A 19,173-nucleotide genomic window follows, 5' to 3' on the forward strand; every position below is an offset into this window, starting at 1 on the left:
TAACAAACAAGCTGGAAAAGCAGACGTGTGTAAATGTTTTTATTATGCACAGTTGAAAATAAAGTGTAGAATACCTATAATGCAAATGCAGTTGTAATGCATGCATTTGAAACAAGATTCAAGTACACAACCCCCACACACATAAACTGATACCCTAGTATTGGCCTGATTGTTGCTACAGATAATAAAAGTATATGTGGCATTAAGAAAATGACTATTAAAAGTAAGTTTCTGTAGGTATATTTGTAAAATAAAAAAGAGCAAAATCTAGTAAAGAGGTGTAGGTGTAAAGTGATAAGGTGGCTGGAAACGTGACACCTGGCTGTGGAAAATTAGTGTGATGGGTGTGGCTTGTCTTTAATTGTGATGGAGAAAGCAGACTTTTGTTAGGTAGGCGTGCCTGCTGTTCCTTTTTCTCCTCGGCACATCCTAAAAAGTGCACCCAAACAACACAAAAACCATCTGAGATCAGCAACAGGTAGGATAATCAGAGTTTATATGAAAACAAAGGATTGCTTACATAAAGTGACTTTGCTTGATGTATTTGTTTAAGTTGAGCATTACTGCATTAATGACTTCCTCAAAAGGTTGTGGGGCCTTATGATAATACACAGTTAAGCTTCTTGGTGGTTTTACATGGATTTGGGAAAATGTACATGTAGAGTGTACATTTAGACTGTCTAAAAGTCACAATTCTCTCTTTTGAAGCATGGCTTATCATCCTGAGTTTAAGAAGGCAGGAGAAAAGCCTGGTCTGCAAGTATGGAGGATAGAGAAAATGGATTTGGTGGCACTCCCTCAGAATCTGTATGGGAGCTTCTATACAGGAGATACCTACATTGTCCTCAATACCATCAAGCAACGTTTGGATAGTCTACAATATGATCTTCATATTTGGCAAGGTGAGACCATTAGCTAAAAATACTTCTAAATTATTCAATTGACCATTTTGTTCCTATGTTCTAGTTCAGCGATTAAATTTACGCTTGTTGTCTAGGTGATGCCTGCACTATAGACGAAAGTGCTGCAGCAGCCATTTTTGCTGTCCAGATGGATGACTATCTTGGGGGAACACCTGTTCAATATCGAGAGGTCCAGGGATATGAATCGAAAACATTTGTAGGTTACTTCAAATCAGGTCTAAAATACTTGGTAAGCAGGACCGTACATTGAAATATTATTAATTGTGCACACTTTGAACTGACAATGACTTTACAGGGTTTTTCTTAATCTCAGCAAGGTGGTGTGGCATCAGGGTTTAGGCATGTGGTGTCTAATGCAGCAGGAAGGCATAGAGTCCTCCATGTTACAGGCAGGCGAACGGTGCGGGCTACTGAGGTTCCTGTGAGCTGGGACAGCTTCAACCAGGGAGACTGTTTCATTCTGGACCTTGGAGATGTAAGACCTTTGTGGAATGCCAACAGGGCCAGATTTTACAAATTGTGATATTTACTTTTTAATAAATTGCCCTTTCATTTGTTATGATATACCACAGGAGATCTACCAATGGTGTGGCACAAAGAGCAATCACTTTGAAAGGTTAAAGACCACCAATGTTTCTAAGGGCATCCGTGATAACGAGCGAGCTGGAAGAGCAAAATTGTATATATGTGAGGAGGGGTTGGAGCCTGACAAAATGCTGGAGGTATGTTTGTCTTTTATAACTGTTCATTGGATTGAATTCAGAAAGTGATGTATGAACATATAAAGTCTAGTAACTTCAGAGCAGTTGCTCAGCTGTATTAGTTTATTTGCATCATCCTGAATCCCAAAATAATTTTCATAAATGACAAACTGCTATAATGGCATTGTTAAGATTCTTGGACCGAAGCCTGAACTTCCTGAGTCCAACTGTGATGACTCTGAGACGGATTCAACGAATAAAAAGATGGCCACGTTATACAAGGTAATTCTCAACTCATCTTTTTATTTCTTTATCTGACTTAATATTAACTGAAATTGTATAAATGGAAAATTATTCAAATCCAAAACCTAGGTGTCAGATGCCAGTGGGGATATGTCCATCACAATGGTTGCAGCAGAGAATCCATTCTCTCAGGGTGCACTGGAGTCGACTGATTGTTTTATCTTGGACCATGGTTGCAATGGCAAGATCTTTGTCTGGAAAGGTCTTGAAAGAATTTTACTTTTCTACAACCTTTTATGATCTAGTGTGCACCTTTTACGTTAGGAAAGACACCTTACTGATTAAGTATTAATTAATCAATTACAGGTAAAGAAGCCAGCCCAGAAGAAAAGCGTGCAGGGATGAAGGCTGCAGAAGAGTTCATTAAAAAAATGGGCTACCCAAAACACACACAGGTTCAGATCCTGCCTGAAAATGGAGAGACCCCTCTCTTTAAACAGTTCTTCAAATCTTGGCATGACATTGCCCAGACTGAAGGGATGGGAAAGGGTTACGTGTCCAACAAGATCGCCAAAATTAAGAAAGTTCCTTTTGATGCATCGACGCTCCATGCCTCGAGTGCTATGGCCGCTCAGCATGGGATGCTTGATGAAGGGGATGGAGAGAAAAAGGTGAAAATATATAAAATAACCCGGAAAATCAGATTTAGATAATTAAAGAAGTTATTGAACATGCTACAAGAACGATTAACATTTAAACATCTACACTAACTGATTACGTTATTAGGAATACTACACTTGATTTATTTATGCAATTATCCAAACAGCCAATCATGTAACAGCAGCACAATGCGTAGAACTGGGCTACAACAGCAGAAGACCAGATCAGGTTTCACTCCTGTCAGCCAAATAAAGGAATCTAAGGCTACAGTGGACATCAGTTCAATGAAACTTGGCTGATGGGTTTGAAACCATATTTTTTTTCAATCTTCTGTTTAATAAGGATGAACTCTTGACATGTATTTGCATGATTTTAGTTCAATTCTTTGCTGCTGCCACATAAATGGTTGATTTCGATAAGGTGTACGAATGACCAGAGTTTTAATTTAAGTGGCTAACGAATGTATGTGTGTGTGTGTGTGTGTGTGTGTGTGTGTGTGTGTGTGTACTTTACCAATATCTGTTACTTGCGTATGAAGATTTGGCGTATTGAAGGATCAAACAAAGTGGACATCGACCCCTCAACCTATGGGCAGTTCTATGGAGGAGACAGTTACATCATCCTGTACAACTATCATCATGGGGAACGTCGGGGACAGATAATCTACATTTGGTAAGCAACACCTTCCTCATGGCGGTGATGAGTTAATTTTGAAAGGCCAGCTATGGGTGTGGACCAGGCACTTGGTCTGTTCAAGTTACAAGTAACAGTATCCAAAGAGCTCGGTTAACAGTATCCCTAACACTGTTGTATGAGGTCCTTTAATTACTTGGATGACTTTTTGCAAGTATGTTTTGTTTAACACAGGCAGGGAGAGGATTCCAGCCAGGATGAGAAAGGAGCTTCCTCCATCTTGGCCACTCAGCTGGATGAGGAACTGGGTGGAGGAGCAGTGCAGGTTACACAACGACAGGATGATATTATTATTTAATGTCTTTATGGATTTATATAATCTATAATCAGTGTTGACTAAATGCTCAGCTTGTTTACGACTTGGTTTCATAATGTCATGGTTTATTAATTAGTACTTTGTTTCTGCAATAATTCTTTATTCGTACACCTGTTCCTCATTCCCAAAATAACACAGTGATGCATGCTGGGAAGATTACACTTTACTATAATATGCAATAAGGTTCTTCAGTGAAAATGATAATCTAAAACAGACATTGTGAAAATATCAAACAGATTGACAAGCACCCATTTATATTTTCTATATAATTAAAATGTGGAAAATGGAGTTAAATATACTTATGTATTAATCTTCTTGCCTTAGGTCCGAGTGATTCAAGGCAAGGAGCCTGTCCAGCTCATGAGTCTTTTTGGAACACAACCAATGGTGGTTTACAAAGGTGGGACTTCCAGAAAAGGTGGTCAGTCAAAAGCTTCACCCATCCGTCTTTTTCAAGTTAGGTCCAATGCTGCTGGAAAAACACGAGCAGTTGAAGTAAGTTGTTAAAATGGATTGAAAATCTATTCTGGGCTGGCTGTGAAGAAAATTAAATCCTCATTTCCTTCCAATAAAGGTTAATCCAGTGGCCTCTAACCTTAATTCCAATGATGCGTTCATTTTGCTGAAGCCATCAGACTCCGTGCTATGGGTTGGCCAAGGTGGCAGTGATGTTGAAAAGCATGGAGCTAAACAGCTCAGTGAGATTTTAGGAGTGCAGGTTTCTGAAGTGACTGAAGGTGAAGAAGGAGGTATGGCTGGCTGAACTTAAATTCTGTTGTTACTGTTGCGACTATTGTAAAATGGTTTTGTTTATTATATATGCTCACTGCTTATATTTGAAGGTGACTTTTGGGAAGCCCTCGGAGGGAAAACTGAATACTGCACATCTGAAAGGCTTAAGAGCAAAATGGACACTCATCCTCCCCATCTGTTTGCTTGCTCTAACAAAACAGGACAGTTCCGTGTGAGTGACTTATCAACCTTTGCATTTCTATGAGGTTAAAATAGCCAGAAGTGGGGTGCACACATCAGAATTAGATTAGAAAGAGGTTACTCTAGGTCTTTTGTACAATATACAGCAGTAATAGTGTTTCATATGGAGATGAGTGACTGTTTATAATACAGTACTTAGTGATATGAAGCAGGGCATAGAATTGAGTTGTTAATGAGGGTGATTGCATGAGGAAAGAAACTGTTCCTGTGCCTGGTAGTTTTGGTGAACAAAGTTCTGTAGCACCTGCCAGAAGGAAGGAGTTAAGAGGTTGTGTCCAGGGTGCGAAGGGTCAGGAAAAAAAAAAAGTTTTCTGGTTTTTGTAAAGTAGAAGTGCTGGAGAGTGGGCAGGGGAGCGCCAATGATTTTTCTGCTTTTACAGTTTGCTGCAGTCTATTCCTGTCCTGTTTTGTTGCTGCTCCAAACCAGATGGTGATGGATGTGCACAAGACTGATTAAATAATTGCAGTGTAGAACTGTATTAACAGTTCCTGTGACAGACCACACTTCCTCAATTGGCATAGAAAGTACATCCTCTGCTGGTCCTTTTATAGGGCCACATATCACTTCATATCACTATCAGTAAAAGAAAATATCTTTCTATCAGATTGAGGAAGTCCCAGGGGAGATGACACAAGAGGATTTGGCTCCTGACGATGTCATGATCCTGGACACTTGGGACGAGGTAAAAGCTCTAGCAGCCCCATTAGCAAAGCCAAATTGTGCACAGCTATAACTGTGTTAATGCTTCTGTTTGCTTCTAAGGTTTTTGTATGGATTGGAAAAGAGGCCAATGAAGAAGAAAAAAATGAAGCTGTAGCATCAGGTTTGGTTTTTTCCCCCTATAAGACTTTCAGGTTGTATTGTATTATTTTAAAATTGTTACCTTTATTCATATACTAGCTGTATTTATATTTTTATTCAATTTGACGACTCCTTTCTCAACTCTGAAAGTATTTAATTTAGAACATTTGTTTGCTTTCTACAAATACAGTAGTCCATAAAGTCTAAATACTTTAGTTTCATTACCACAAACATTTTCCCATATGACTATGATGACTAATTGCTAACTTGATCCAATTTCTCCTAAGCTGTCAGATACATCGAAACCCATCCTGCAGTCAGAGACAAGCGGACTCCTGTTGTGAAGATATCACAGGGGTTTGAGCCTGCCACGTTCACAGGGTGGTTCCTGGGATGGGATTATGATTACTGGAGTTTGGACACATTGCATCGGGCAACAGCTAATCTGATGCACTGAACCTGTTGGTATTAAATTTCGAAAATAAAAAAAAAAAAACACTGCAGTTATTTGGTGCATTCTTTCCTATAGGGCATAAGCAGTCGGTAGTGAAAATCACAATGAATCACACTATTTGCAATCAGAAGAAAACATTTAATTTTCTGAATTATACTCAACACTGCTCTAAATGATTGATTGAGAATATCATTAGAAAGTGGGTGATTTGGTCTAAACAAGATTTACATTTAAAATAATCTTTGACAAAATTCATATTTATAAAGCCCAGTTATAAAACAAATACTTTCAAATGTGAACACATTTTCTTCTATACAAAAATTGGACATTGTTAAAAAAAAAATCTGAGCATGAAACCATTGAGTGTTTTTGTCCTCTACTGAGTTCCTTTTTCTCTTTTGTTCCCTTTGTTTTTGCTGCCCTCCTCATCATCATCATCATCATCATCATCAACGTTTTCATCCTCATTAATGTCCTGGAATATGTCTGAGAGAAGATAGCTCTCCTCATTTTCTTTATGTTGAGTCTCATCCAAGTCCTGATAGGACATCAGCTTCTGCTCAAGTTTTGGCAGAATGTTCTCATACAGGAAGTCAATGGTATCTGGAAAACATTTCAAAATAAGAAAAGTTGTAAGAGACTCAGCAAGATGTATTTTCTTTACAGAGGTTTTTAGTTGAAATGCAGAAACAATTAAATTTAAATGTATTAATTGAACCATTTTTTTTTAGATGTTTAAATACAGGTGCATCTTAATAAATTTAAGTATCATTAAAAAAGTTGAATAATTTTAGTAATTCAATACAAAAAGTGAAACTCGTATATTATATATTCATCATACAGACAGATATTTCAAGTGTATTTATTTTATCTATTTTTTTTTTAAACAAAAACCCACCAATTTACCATCTCAAAAAATTATAATACTTCATAAGACCAATCAAAAAAAGTGATTTTAGTGAATTGTTGGCCTTCTGGAAAGTATGTTAATTTACTGTATATGTACTCAATACTTGGTAGAGGCTCCTTTTACTTTAATTACTGCCTCAATTCGGCATGGCATGGAGGTGATCAGTCTGTGGCACTGCTGAGGTGGTATGGAAGCCCAGGTTTCTTTGACAGTGGCCTTCAGCTTATTTGCATTTTTTGGTCTCTTGTTTCGCATTTTCCTCTTGACAATAACCCATAGATTCTCTATGGGGTTCAGACCTGTTGAGTTTGCAGGCAAGTCGAGCACACCAACACCACGGTCATTAAACCAACCTTTGGTGCTGTGGGCATGTGCCAAATCCTGCTGGAAAATGAAATCAGCATCTCCATAAAGATGGTCAGCAGAGGGAAGCATGAAACACAGTGGACCAACACCAGCAGATGACATGACTCCCCAAACCACCACTGACTGTGCAAACTTTACACTGGACCTCAAGCAACTCGGATTCTGTGCCTCTCTTTCTCCAGACTCTGGGACCTTGATTTCCAAATGAAATACAAAATTTTCTTTCCTCTTATCTGAAAAGACCACTGTGTTCAGTCCTTTTTGTCCTTTGCCCAGGTAAGACACCTCTGACGTTGTCTCTGGTTCAGGAGTGGCTTGACACAAGGAATGCGTCAGTTGTAACCTATGGATACGTCTGTGCTTGGTGGCTCTTGAAGCACTGACTCCAGCTGCAGTCCACTCTTTGTGAATCTTCCCAAATTCTTGAATGAGCTTCCTTATAACTTTTTCTATTTTTTTTCCTTCCATTCAAGTGCTTGGATACAGCACTCCGTGAACAGCAGCTTCTTTAGCAAAGACCTTTTGTGTCTTACCCTCCATGTGCAGGGTGTCAATGATCGTCTTCTGGACAACTGTCAAGTCAGCAGTCTGTCCCCATGATTGTGAACCAGACTGAGACACCATTTAAAGGCTCAGGAAACCTTTACAGGTGTTTGGATTTAATAGGCTGATTAGAGTGTGACACCATGAGTCTCAAAACTTTCAGGTTTAAGCATGGCTGTGAAACCAGCATCTGCAGCACCTTTTTTTTTTAATGCAAATGTTAAATGTTAAAGAGGAGAATGAAAAAAACATAAAAAGATGTCATTGCATCATGGCTTGATTATGTCTTCAAACAACCTGAATGGCCCAAATGAAATGGATCTAAAAATGCAGCTACTAACTGCAGCAAAATATTGTGACCCAAACAATATGCAATAAAACGGGTATTGTTTAGACAGAAATTGATGTTATGCCACTCAATACAAAACAAATTATGTACACTCCTGTTTTTTTCAAATATAAGGTAATTGTTGAGGTTTTGAGGTGATTATTAAAAAATATATGGTTTAAATAGTAAAAAAAACCCAAAACAAACAAAAAACTTTCACATACAAATGCACGCAGGTCCACAACGAGTCACAATGTGTCTAAAGTTCTTAGTGCCTCTGCTTAATGCTTTGTCTCTTCAGTTCTCCCAGGCAAGGAGGTAATAAGTATCACTCACTTTCTCACAATATTCTGATTTTCTGAGATACTAAATTTTGGGTTTTTATTAGCTGTAAGCTAAAATCATCAAAATTAAAAGAAATAGACACTTGAAATATATCAGTCTGGGTGTGATGAATCTATATAATATGAGGTTCACTTTTTGTATTGAATTACTAAAAAAAAAAAAAAACAACTCTTTAATAATGCTCTAATTTATTGAGATGCACCAGTATTTGCACTTTCAAACAGAGGGGCATTAGAGATCTTTCATACCTAGTGTCTTTCATAAATACATGACTGACAAACAAAACCCTTACCTGCAAAACCCTTTGTTTGCCATTGAGGCACATGGCAAACTTTTAGTTTGTGCCATTTTCTTTGCAGATATGCTGGAGGTAGATCCCTATATAAAAAAAAATGAACCAGACCGTAAGATTAGACACAGAGGGAAAACTCCAACCGTTATAAACTTCACACATCAATTCTTTACAGTTTGAAGCAGGACAGTAAAGAGAAACATCAAAATCCATGTACATCAGATTTTTTTAAAAGAAAAAATCCCATCCCCTTATTTCCAGGGCAAAAATAGGAAAATGTACTTGTATTTATCTAAAAATACAACTTAAAGAAGGTCAAATCAGACAACAAAAGCCAGATACTAAATTAGATTTTTAAGTTTCTAGTGAGTTTTCTAGTCTTTACCCAATCTGTGCGGTCAGGTCCTCCCAGTTGACACGGGCAGCATCATCTATGTCCATTTCATACATCCTGTGGAATAAAGAACAGTGAAGGGTGGAATGCATTACATTTCACAAGGTTTCAAAACTGGTGGCAATTACATTAATATGGGCTACTGTATAGTAACTTGTAAATTTTATTAATTTCTAAATGATACTGCTGTACCCGACACTTCAACTACTTTATTGTTTTTGACAATCAAGCACACAGTAATTCGTATAAGAGTAATTAATTTACGGTAAATATTGTGCATACTTTGAGACTAGCAATGGTTACTGTTGTAGAAACATGGATTCATATGCAAACCTACATTTACTTATGAGTTGGCTTAGGTTATACATTTTTAACACATTATTAACTGTACGTTAATGTGGTGTAAAAATAGGTTTTTATTAAAGCACTAAAACAATGCTATCCACAACAGACAGCATTAATCAATATATGATCAATACATGAATATGAAAAGATTTATTCGTAAATCCCTCGATGGAGCATTTACATATGATTCTGGAAGTGAATGTTATGATCCTTTAAATTCAATCTGGTATGCTTTCTGGCATGTGCTTCTGGCATGTCATCTGCTTATTTTACAAAGCAAACCTTGTTTTTACGTTTTGCATTTTGTTAAAGTCAAATGCCAATGTCCTCCTTTTCTCTGAACATGGCATCCTCCTTTTCAAAGACAGCATCATTAAGGAACCGTGGTTGCTTTCCATATTTTGTCCTTTTTGGCTGCTGGGTATTCTGCTCTCTCTCTCTATTTTCTTTTAAGTTTAATGAATGTGAGTCTTTTTGGGGTTTCTATTATGTGAGCTTTGCCTTTTATTCCATTATTCCCCATGCAGACTCTCCACTGGTGTCCCACAAGGCTAAGTACTTGGTCCCCTCCTATTCTCCCTCTATACCCACTCTCTTGGTTAAGTCAAATCCCTCACATAGTTTTCTTACCACTGCTATGCTGATGACTCAACTCATCTTCTCTTTTCCTCCATCAGATACCACAGCTTCCGCTCAGATATCGGCATGTATGGCGGACTTAATTTCGTAAATGAGTGCTCAACAACTTAAACTTAACGCCAGCAAAACCAAACTGCTGGTCATCCCAGGTGATTCATCTCCCGGTCAGAATCTCAGAATAACTCTTCATGATGCTCTTCTCTCTACTTCAGCCACTGCCCACAACCTTGGGGTAACTATGGACAATCAACTCTCCTTCTTCTAACATGTTGCTAATGTAGCTTGTTCTTGCTCGATTTCTTCTTTACAACATCTGAAGGACTTGACCATTTCTGTCCACACAGGCTGCCTAGGTGCTTGTTAGGTCTCTTGTTATTTCAAAACTGGGCTACTGCAGCTCTCTGCTGGCAGGTCGTCATTTGAACGCTATTCGTCCACAGTGAATGATCCGAAATGCAGCCGCGTGACTTCTGTTCAACTTGCCCAAGTTCTCCCTCACCAACCCACTGCTGCGCTCCCTCTACTGGCTTCCGGTAGCTGCACGTATCAGATTCAAAACACTGATGCTTGCCCACGAAGTCAAAAATGGAGCAGCACCCTTACCTCAGAGACCTCATCACTTATCGTATGGCACCACGCTGCCTGAGATCCTTTAGCACTGCTCGACTGGTACCACCTTCTCTCAGGGTGAGAGGTATGTATACTTCAAGGCTCTTCAATGCTCTGGCACCAGAGGTGGTGGAATAAACTTCCCCTAGATGTCCGAACAACTTCCCTGGCTACTACCTTTCCTGAAACACTTTAACTAACACTTTCCACGTTTGCTTTGTTGATAAAAAAATAAAAAAGCTCCAACATGGTTGTAGGCTCATTTATCTTAAGTTTGTAATCTAGCATACCAGTAATTTATTCATTAATAGAGACTCAAAGCACTTTTGTCCATCGCTCTGGAAAAGGGCGTCTGCTAAATGCTTTAAATGTAAATGTGGGTTGTCACAAAATTCAAATCAGCTATGCTGAGCATGCACCAGGTAATTTATGTGTGACTTGAAAGAAATGTTTAGTTTGGTTTGATTTATGCATAACCTTTACACATAACAATGCTAAAAGATTGTTCAATGAGATCCAAAAGCAAGTGGTGTAATCAGTATGCTTACAACGTACCCTTTAATGAGTTTGATTTGAACATCAAGAGATTTCTTCTCTGTGAGGATGGATCCAAAGGACATTTTCTTTGCTAAAATTCCCATCCTATAAAATCGAGAACATTATTCTTAGTCCAATATGCAAAACAAGTAGGAATAAGAAAGAAAAAAAAAAGTATATAAAAACACATTCTGCATTTATTATGAAATGGATGACTAGTGACAAGGGTGGTGGCATAAAGGACATTATACAGTGGATGCTTGATAACTTCCTTCTGCTCAACTCAGATGAGATGGAAGAACTTTCACTAGGACCACATGTGGCTCGAATAAACTTTAAGTTTACAGCAGTCAAAGACCTTTGTGCGATTATACAGCATGCAGAAAACTTTATTCATGCTTTTGTTACATCTAGATTAGACTACTGTAACACTGTCTGTGTGTTCGAATAAGTACATAAATAAGCTTCAGCTTGTCCAGAAAACAGCAGCAAGAGTCCTTACTAGTTCTAGAAAATATGAGCACATCACCTGTTTTAATGTCTACACTGGCTCCCAATTAAATCTTGCAGTGATTATAAAATACTACTACTGAAGTATAAAGCACTTAACGGTCTCGCACCGCAGTATCTGTGTGAACTTCTGTACCAATATGACCGTCTACGCCTACTGAGATTAAAAGGTGCAGGCTATTTGTTGGTACCTTAAATACTGAAGACTACAGCAGGGGCAGATCTTTCTCTTATAAAGCCCCACAGTTATGGAACAACCTTCCAATCAGTGTTCAAGTCGAGATTGAAAATGTATGTATTTAGTCAAGTCTTTTATCAGTAGATTTTTCTTAGGTAAAGGAGCACATCTAGAGGGAATATGGATATAGAGTGTTTGGTGAACTGGGATATTTGTATGCTGTCGTCCCCTCACTTTCACACGTTCACTCAGGTTTGTTGGCGGTGATGTGGTGGGTCGTCTCTTATCCCAGAGATCCCTCATGTCGGTTTTACCTTCTGGTTCTCCCTTTTAGTTATGCTGCCATAGCGAGTCTAGCTGGAGTCCAAACTGACCGTGTCCTTAACTTTCATACAACAATAAGGATACTTATTAATCCATATCTTTCACTTCTCTTCTCTTTCTCTCTCAGTTGAGTTAAACATGCTGCTGAGGTACCAGTGACCACTGTTCCTGAAGGCCACTTTGAGCAGCTGGGGATGGTTTCTCATTTACGGCCTGGAGATCCATGAAATTATGAAGTAACACAGGAGCTTTGAGGATGGATTTGGACTGTAGTTAATGTAGACAGTCTGCTACACATGACTACATTTTGCATTCGATCACCATCACTGAACTAAATTGGATAAACTTGAACTTCTAGGCAATGTTCAATACACAGGGTTTCTTGACTTAATTAATAACCTTATGGCAGTTATTGGTTTACTGGAAAGTCAAATCAGCATAACATAATGGTTTCTCACCATTTTTCCCTGCACTGCGTCCATGAGCGAGTTTTCACCTTCATAGCAATCTTTTGCAAGGGAAGCCTTTTATACAGCGTTTCCTTCATCACTCTTATTGATCCTCTCCTGTTGGCACCACCAGGAATTTGGCTCACTATATAATCGTGCACAGCTCTCAAAAGTCTCTGCACCTCCTTCTCAGACCAGGGGCCTTCCTTATCGGCTGGATAAACACACAAAATTGAAAAAAAGCAACAGTGCATTAAGTGCAAATTGCATTTATTTGGACAAGAAATGCGTTAATATTGTTATTATTTAAAATGTACCAATCTGTGTGTAACGTTTCTGGAGCGCTAAGGCACTTCGTCCGGTTAACTCTGAAATCTTCTTCCAATTATTACCATGTAAAGTGTGAAACTTGTTCAAATTTTTAAGTTCTGCCTTCGAAAACCTTTGAAGAAAAGAAAAAAAAAAGAGAGGGTAAATTCCAGACATAAATGCAAAGTTTAATGGAATGCATATTCTCATACACTTAAACAGTTCTTACTCTCCCTGGTAGTTCTGCTCATCAAACATTCGTCTCCCACGTGCATAAATGTAAAAACAGGATCTGGGAATTCCTTCCGCTGTTATAAGACAAACAAGACAACGTCAACCTATACAGTACACTTAAACTATTTAATTTTGCCTAAATGAACAGTAATGTGACTCTAATACAACTAATAATATTAGTGAAAAGTGCATCTTCCACTGGACAGCCACAATTTGTCTTCATAACTATTTATTTGTATTATGCTTTGGTCTTACATGCTCTGTGGCAGCTATAGAAATTTCCAAACAGGCCAAGTTTATTAATTTGGCTCATGATAGCAAAAGATAAAATGATCATTCTAAAAGCGGATTCATTGTTTGGGCTTCAGTAATGAAGATGCTCAGCTAGCAGAGTTCCAATAGGAACAGTGAAAGCTAGGGGTAGTTTGATTTCAAATGTAACTTAAAATAGCTCTTTATTATGGTTAGTGTTTATAGTTTAAAAACCTTCTATCGAGCCTATGGTAAGCTGTGTTTCTGCACTCCAACCTTCTGGATTTTCTAGATTAAAACTACAGTCAGGTGCATAAGTATTTTGTCAGAGACACAGTTTTTGTTATATTTCCTCTATGCACCAAAACAATGGATAAGAAATGTAGTGTCAAATTTCAGCACAAATTCAAAGGCGTTTAAAAAAAAAAAGGCTTGGTGAACTTTGTGAACAGAAACCCCTCCAGAGCATCTAGCAACATCGACAACAGTCTTGAGAGGGTAGGATTAACATTAGGGCTGCAAATACTAATCGATAATGAAATTTGTTGTCAACGAATGCCGTATTCGGTTAGTTGGGCTGCTCAAATTATAGGTAGAAAGTACAGGTCAACCAGCAGCAGGACAAAGTGTGCGTCCCAAGTCATCCAACTCATTTGGAGCATTTTATATCAAAATGCTGTAAGACTGTAAAACCTGCGAATTATGCAAAGCAGAGTTTGTGAAACATCAGCACGGTAAGTAAAAACTGTATAATCCTCAAGTGCTCTTGTGTGAACTGTGTGTTTGTAACTTCAGGACAGTCGCACTGGATCTGTTCTGTCGTGACTTGCAAGCATCAGGTTGCGTATTCAATTCATACATGGTGATGATTCAATTAAACCGGTGCGAAAAAACTCTATATCTAAAAGCAGCAAATAACATCCGTCCCAAGCCCGGATAAATGGAGAGGGTTGTGTTAGGAAGGGCATCAAGGGTAAAATGTGCCAAATCAAATATGCGGATCACGAAAGAGAAATTTATACCAGATCGGTATATTCTTTTATAGTCCTTTGAGCCGGGTTACCAACGACTGCCACAGGTATTAGATCGAAAGATAAAGTTCAATTTGTACCAAATTAATAAAATAAGAACAGTTCTGTGAAGGAAAGGAAGAGATCATGATCCAAAGCATTTCACATCATCTTTCAAACATGTAGCCAGTATTATGAAATTGGCATATATGGCTGCCAATGCAACTGAGTCACTGGTGTTTACTGACTGAAGTAAACTGATCTGTATACTTTCTGCTCAGATTTATTCAAATGCTGAAAACTGATAGATCCTAAACCTGCCATGAAAGCAACCCAAGAGCTTTTCATTGAAAACTGTCCACGACCAAAAACTGACCTGACTATACTTTCAAACGTATAATAAATGAAATGCTGCCTATGACCACAGTCACAATGAGTGTTTTAACAAAGGTTTTAAGAGAGACTTGATGGTGTGTTTAACATCACTCTGTAAAATCAGTAGGAATTTTTGTTTGTTCAGTTTGTCTAAAAACCTGAGTGATGGCTCTTTCTGTGAAATGCTCCAAATGTACCAAACACATGGAGCTGTGTGTGTGAACAATGCTGCTTGCTTTTCCACTGCGTCACACAAAGCCACAGTCATGCGTCAATTATAAACCAGGCTTCTCAGCTTCGTGTCTGGTCTCATCACATTAACCTAAGAGTGGATTATTTTCCTCAGAAAACAACTGTTCCTGGATGACTAATTCAATAGCATGAATATTTCTTTGGTTTTAATTCACTTACATCACACTTGTATGTTACTGAGAAATATACAGTAGTCTGAGGCTACATCTACACTAATCCGGATACATTTTAAACTAAAAACGCTCTGCGTTCACACAATCATTTTCAATCATTTCCTTAAAGTTGCTCATCCACACTGAAATGTCCGAAAACGCTTACGTCCATTTACTGAATGGACATTCGTTGACACCCAAATGAGAATGAGTTTCCTTTCAAATTTGGTTGCTCAAAGGTTCAAAGAGTTTTTCCTTGCCACCGTCGCCAAGCCAATAAACGTACACATACTTTTATATAACGTTATTACCGCTAAATCTGTGCAAAGCTGCTTCGAGACAACGTCCATTGTAAAAAGCACTATACAAATAAAATTTAATTTAACTGAATTGAATTGCATCGTTTCCGCCTGCCATTTATTTAGTTTCCGGATTTTTTTTTTAAACTATACAGCATTGTCAAGAGAAGCACAGTCACACGGCTAAAAATACGTCATCGTATTCGTCCACACCGAGACGGAAAAACAACGTTTTCGATATGATCCACTTTGGAGAACGTTTTTCAAAAAGCTACATTTTTTTTGACAAAAAAGGACAAAAATAAATAAATAAATAAATCTGTCTCAGTGTGGACAGAAGGCCGAAATGGAGCGAAAAACTTGTTTTAAAATTAAAACGTTTTAGAGTGGACATGGCCTTATATTATAAATCTGGAATAATAGAATACGGTTTGTAAAGTGGTGAAGGCTCTGGGTCACAGAACATTCCTTTTGTTCAGCTGAGAATATCATAAACAGAATGTAGCAAGAACACCGAAGAGGATTGTCCTTTCCGCAAAACTAACTGATGTCAGGATTTGGTAAAAGGACATACTGTAGCTGACCCTTTTTGTTTCTTTCTAATAATTCTTTACAAACAGTGTCTCAGTTGAATCTAATTCGTAAATAAAATGCATAACATAATCTTTAGACCTTAGATTTTCACTAATATTTAATTCAGTTTATTTGTATAGCGCTTTTAACAATGGACATTATCTCAAAGAAGCTTTACACAAATAAAGTGGTGATAAAACAAACAATGTATACGTTTGTTTCTTATAATTGTACTTTTGTACCAGTATGACTGTGAATTAAATATAGAACAGCCTTGTATATATACATTTTATTATAAAATAAAATATTTAATAATAATAATAATAATGAATAATAAAGCAGTGGTAGTCATATGTAGGCAAGTGCGTGCACACACACACACACACACACACACACACACACACACACACACACACACACACACACTCACTCACTCACTCACCTATCCTTTCAAAGAATTTATGCAGTCCTTTGAGCCTCTTTAAATTCTCCTGTTCTTGCTTGAAGCGATGTGTAAAAAACAGCTTGGAGGGATTATCTATCGCAGTAAGAGCCATGAAGTCCTTGACATTCTTCCTCAGCCTCTCGTTTTCTTGCGCTGTGAACCGTCCGTGATTCACAGAGATGCCTGAAGACCAAACCAAACCCGGCCTTAATAAATAAAAGTGTGCAAAAGAATTAAACACCAACCACCTGAACCTTTTACTCACCTTGTTGTTTAAATTCCTGAAATCGTGGTAAGTCGTATTTGATCATTTTACTGACGTTCACCTGCTCCTTCGACTCGATATCGGGTATAAATTCTTTCAGCTGCATCAGAAGGTTCGGGTCAATCAGTGGACTCTCTGACGCCATCTCGATTTCCGAGTTATTTTCTTTCATATTTTGCCGACTGGTTTTTGGAAACGTCTCTTGTGTGGTGAACACCGGCCTCGCTTTCTTGTCTTTCGATTTATGTTTTTTTTTCTTCCCCACGTCTGCGCTGCTTTGTGTCCCTTTCGATGTTAAATTGACCTCCTCTGCAGTATTCTCATCAGACACATGCCGCTTCTTTTTCTTCTTCTTCGGGGATGGTTCTCCGCTGTTTTCATTGCTTTGTGCCACCGACTCTGTTGCTTCGTTCACTTCTTTTGCCCTTTTTCTCTTTTTCTTTTTCCTGGTGGGTTCCTCTGTATTTGCAAAATGCTCATCAATCTCTATATCATTTACTGCCTCCTGCTTAAAAGTCTCTTCCTGTTTTACCTTCACGTGTTCCCGGGGAGCCTCGGCATCACTCCCGGCGTCCTGCTCAGATAAATGTTTTTTCTTTTTCTTCTTTTTTGGCTTTTTAGAGAAACTTTCCAAGCTCTTTAAAATATCCGTCACGGGACTTTCGGCATCGTTATTTGTTCGTACGTGGCCTTTCTGAAGCTTTTCGCTGGCAGGAGGAGAAGCAGAAACAGTTTCCGAAAGATCACCGCTTTTCCGCTTCTTTTCCTTGTGCTTGCCCATCTTCTGTGGTGTAACTGGAGCTTTTGTTCAGGTTTCAGGATGTCATTTGCATTGATTTTCCCTTTTCTACTAGAAAGGAAAAGCAAAACATAGATCATATTAAAAAAGGATGTAAAATACTATTATATACACAAGAGGTGCGAATAGGATTTGATGCAGGAGCCTGATTCAACTACCGATCTCACTGGTGTTTTGAATCGAGGATCATGTTATTTTGGTTATATGGTGGTGCTCAATGTCCCATTTCACATAAATACAAAAAGTCCCGAAAAAGTTCCTTCCAATAAGTTAATATACAGTCTGTTATGATAATGTAAATTAAAATGTAAAAAAAAAGAAGCTTTTAATAAATAATGTGAATAAATCCAACCACACGTGATTATCGACAGATTTACGCTTCACATTCCACGATCCGAGACCAACACAGGAGCAACTTGCCGGCAGTGATTTTTAATATTTAACAAATTCTTGGGAGATTCTGTAAAGGTATTTTCTGTTCTAATGAAATTCTACAACAATGTTACGCTGTAATTCGAGCAGTTTACAACGTTTTAAATTGATTTCCCAACATTTGAAATTTTTCAGTGTGGCCTTTCTGAAGTTATTTATTTTTTGTTGTTGATTTGTTTTTACGTTTATTGATCCAAAATGTCTTTATACATTTTTTTCTTTTTTTTGTTCTGCAGATTGTGGGTGTTGTGAGAAATCGTTTTATAAACGTTGATCCGTAGGTCCTTTTCTTTAAACTAAAAAAAAGATAAAAGACGTTTTGTTAGTTTCGTCCATCATTTGACAGGCAGTTTTGGTCCCACACTTATCAGTTGACTATGTGCAGGACTATTCTGATTTGACTAAATCATTAGTTAAAGACACCCCTATATATTTTATACACTATTATCCATACAATGAATGTTTGAATGCATGAAACTGATCCATAACAATCACCTAATGTCTGTATTCTGGGCCATAAGCCAAAGGTTTTTCTTTATAATGTTTTTGCTCTAATATGTGTTATTTTTATATAGCAAGAAGTTTATAATAGACTTAATAATTGTGTCTTTGTCTAATAATTTGTTAGTTGGTATAGTTTTATGTGAATTCAATTAATTCAACATTTGGGAAGGAAATGTTTTTTAGAGAAATTTTGACTTTTGGGTTTGTTTGTAACAAAACAAGCAAAAGTGAGGCTACTTCTAGAAAACGACTGCTGATAGTCGCTATAACATGTAATAACTCAAACTAAGAAACCACAGGTGGTCCATAACAATAAATACAACTATAAATGGATAGAAAAACTACAACGTGTTTGCATACACCGCATGTTTACACTAAGATACGGGTTCATTAGAAACACGTGAGTTACAGGATCCTACAACCGCATGGAACCTCAGCTCCATATCAAACCTGAGCAACTCAGAGTGAAGCACATGAGCCATTAAAGATTTATACACAGTGTTTACCTGCAGCAGATCGCATGTCTGCGAATAAAACCCCGGAAATGTTTTGATCCTTCAACACGAGGACATGCTGCTCTGGTTCTACACCGGAAATGATGAAAAGAGCAGTACTTTGACTCCGGAATACTGACCTCTAGTGTTCAGTAGAGCAGTGTCACTCAAACAGACTTCTATTGTGATTTCTACCATATACAGAAGAGCACACAGTGAAAGAG

General features: G+C 37.9%; 2 protein-coding genes across 3 annotated transcripts; one reads left to right on the plus strand and one right to left on the minus strand.

Moving 5' to 3' along the window:
• The first annotated feature begins 319 nt into the window (after positions 1 to 319).
• LOC124380528 (gelsolin-like) lies at positions 320 to 5,834 on the plus strand. Its single transcript, XM_046841606.1, has 16 exons — positions 320 to 478; positions 709 to 902; positions 998 to 1,152; positions 1,237 to 1,398; positions 1,496 to 1,645; positions 1,817 to 1,906; positions 1,997 to 2,129; positions 2,234 to 2,538; positions 3,066 to 3,199; positions 3,395 to 3,485; positions 3,861 to 4,031; positions 4,111 to 4,285; positions 4,379 to 4,500; positions 5,135 to 5,212; positions 5,293 to 5,353; positions 5,619 to 5,834. The coding sequence occupies exons 2-16, from the start codon at positions 710 to 712 to the stop codon at positions 5,786 to 5,788; spliced, it is 2,190 nt and encodes a 729-aa protein (XP_046697562.1). The 5' UTR covers positions 320 to 478; position 709; the 3' UTR covers positions 5,789 to 5,834.
• A 68-nt stretch (positions 5,835 to 5,902) lies between these two features.
• On the minus strand, positions 5,903 to 19,094 carry LOC124380529 (transcription termination factor 1-like). 2 transcript variants are annotated; one of them, XM_046841608.1, is made up of 10 exons: positions 18,962 to 19,094; positions 16,721 to 17,567; positions 16,453 to 16,638; positions 13,093 to 13,171; positions 12,872 to 12,996; positions 12,564 to 12,768; positions 11,112 to 11,198; positions 8,955 to 9,020; positions 8,570 to 8,655; positions 5,903 to 6,388 (listed from the first exon to the last, which is right to left on the minus strand). In XM_046841608.1, the coding sequence occupies exons 2-10, from the start codon at positions 17,499 to 17,501 to the stop codon at positions 6,162 to 6,164; spliced, it is 1,842 nt and encodes a 613-aa protein (XP_046697564.1). In that variant the 5' UTR covers positions 17,502 to 17,567; positions 18,962 to 19,094; the 3' UTR covers positions 5,903 to 6,161. The 2 variants fall into 2 exon arrangements, with proteins under 2 accessions (XP_046697564.1, XP_046697563.1); XM_046841607.1 differs by having other exon boundaries at positions 16,721 to 17,570; positions 18,962 to 19,093.
• Positions 19,095 to 19,173: the final 79 nt, after the last annotated feature.

Source organism: Silurus meridionalis, chromosome 27, assembly GCF_014805685.1.
Source record: "Silurus meridionalis isolate SWU-2019-XX chromosome 27, ASM1480568v1, whole genome shotgun sequence".
Classification (NCBI taxonomy): Eukaryota; Metazoa; Chordata; class Actinopteri; order Siluriformes; family Siluridae; genus Silurus; species Silurus meridionalis.

Coding starts and splice junctions, on each gene's coding strand:
- LOC124380528 (XM_046841606.1), top strand. CDS start 710: ATGGCTTATCATCCTGAGTTTAAGAAGGCAGGAGAAAAGCCTGGTCTG. Junction 4,032..4,110: donor GAAAAACACGAGCAGTTGAA/GTAAGTTGTTAA, acceptor CTTCCAATAAAG/GTTAATCCAGTGGCCTCTAA. Junction 4,501..5,134: donor ACAAAACAGGACAGTTCCGT/GTGAGTGACTTA, acceptor TCTTTCTATCAG/ATTGAGGAAGTCCCAGGGGA.
- LOC124380529 (XM_046841608.1), bottom strand. CDS start 17,501: ATGGGCAAGCACAAGGAAAAGAAGCGGAAAAGCGGTGATCTTTCGGAA. Junction 11,199..12,563: donor ACGCAGTGCAGGGAAAAATG/GTGAGAAACCAT, acceptor TCGATTTTATAG/GATGGGAATTTTAGCAAAGA. Junction 6,389..8,569: donor GCAAACAAAGGGTTTTGCAG/GTAAGGGTTTTG, acceptor AATGTTTTCCAG/ATACCATTGACTTCCTGTAT.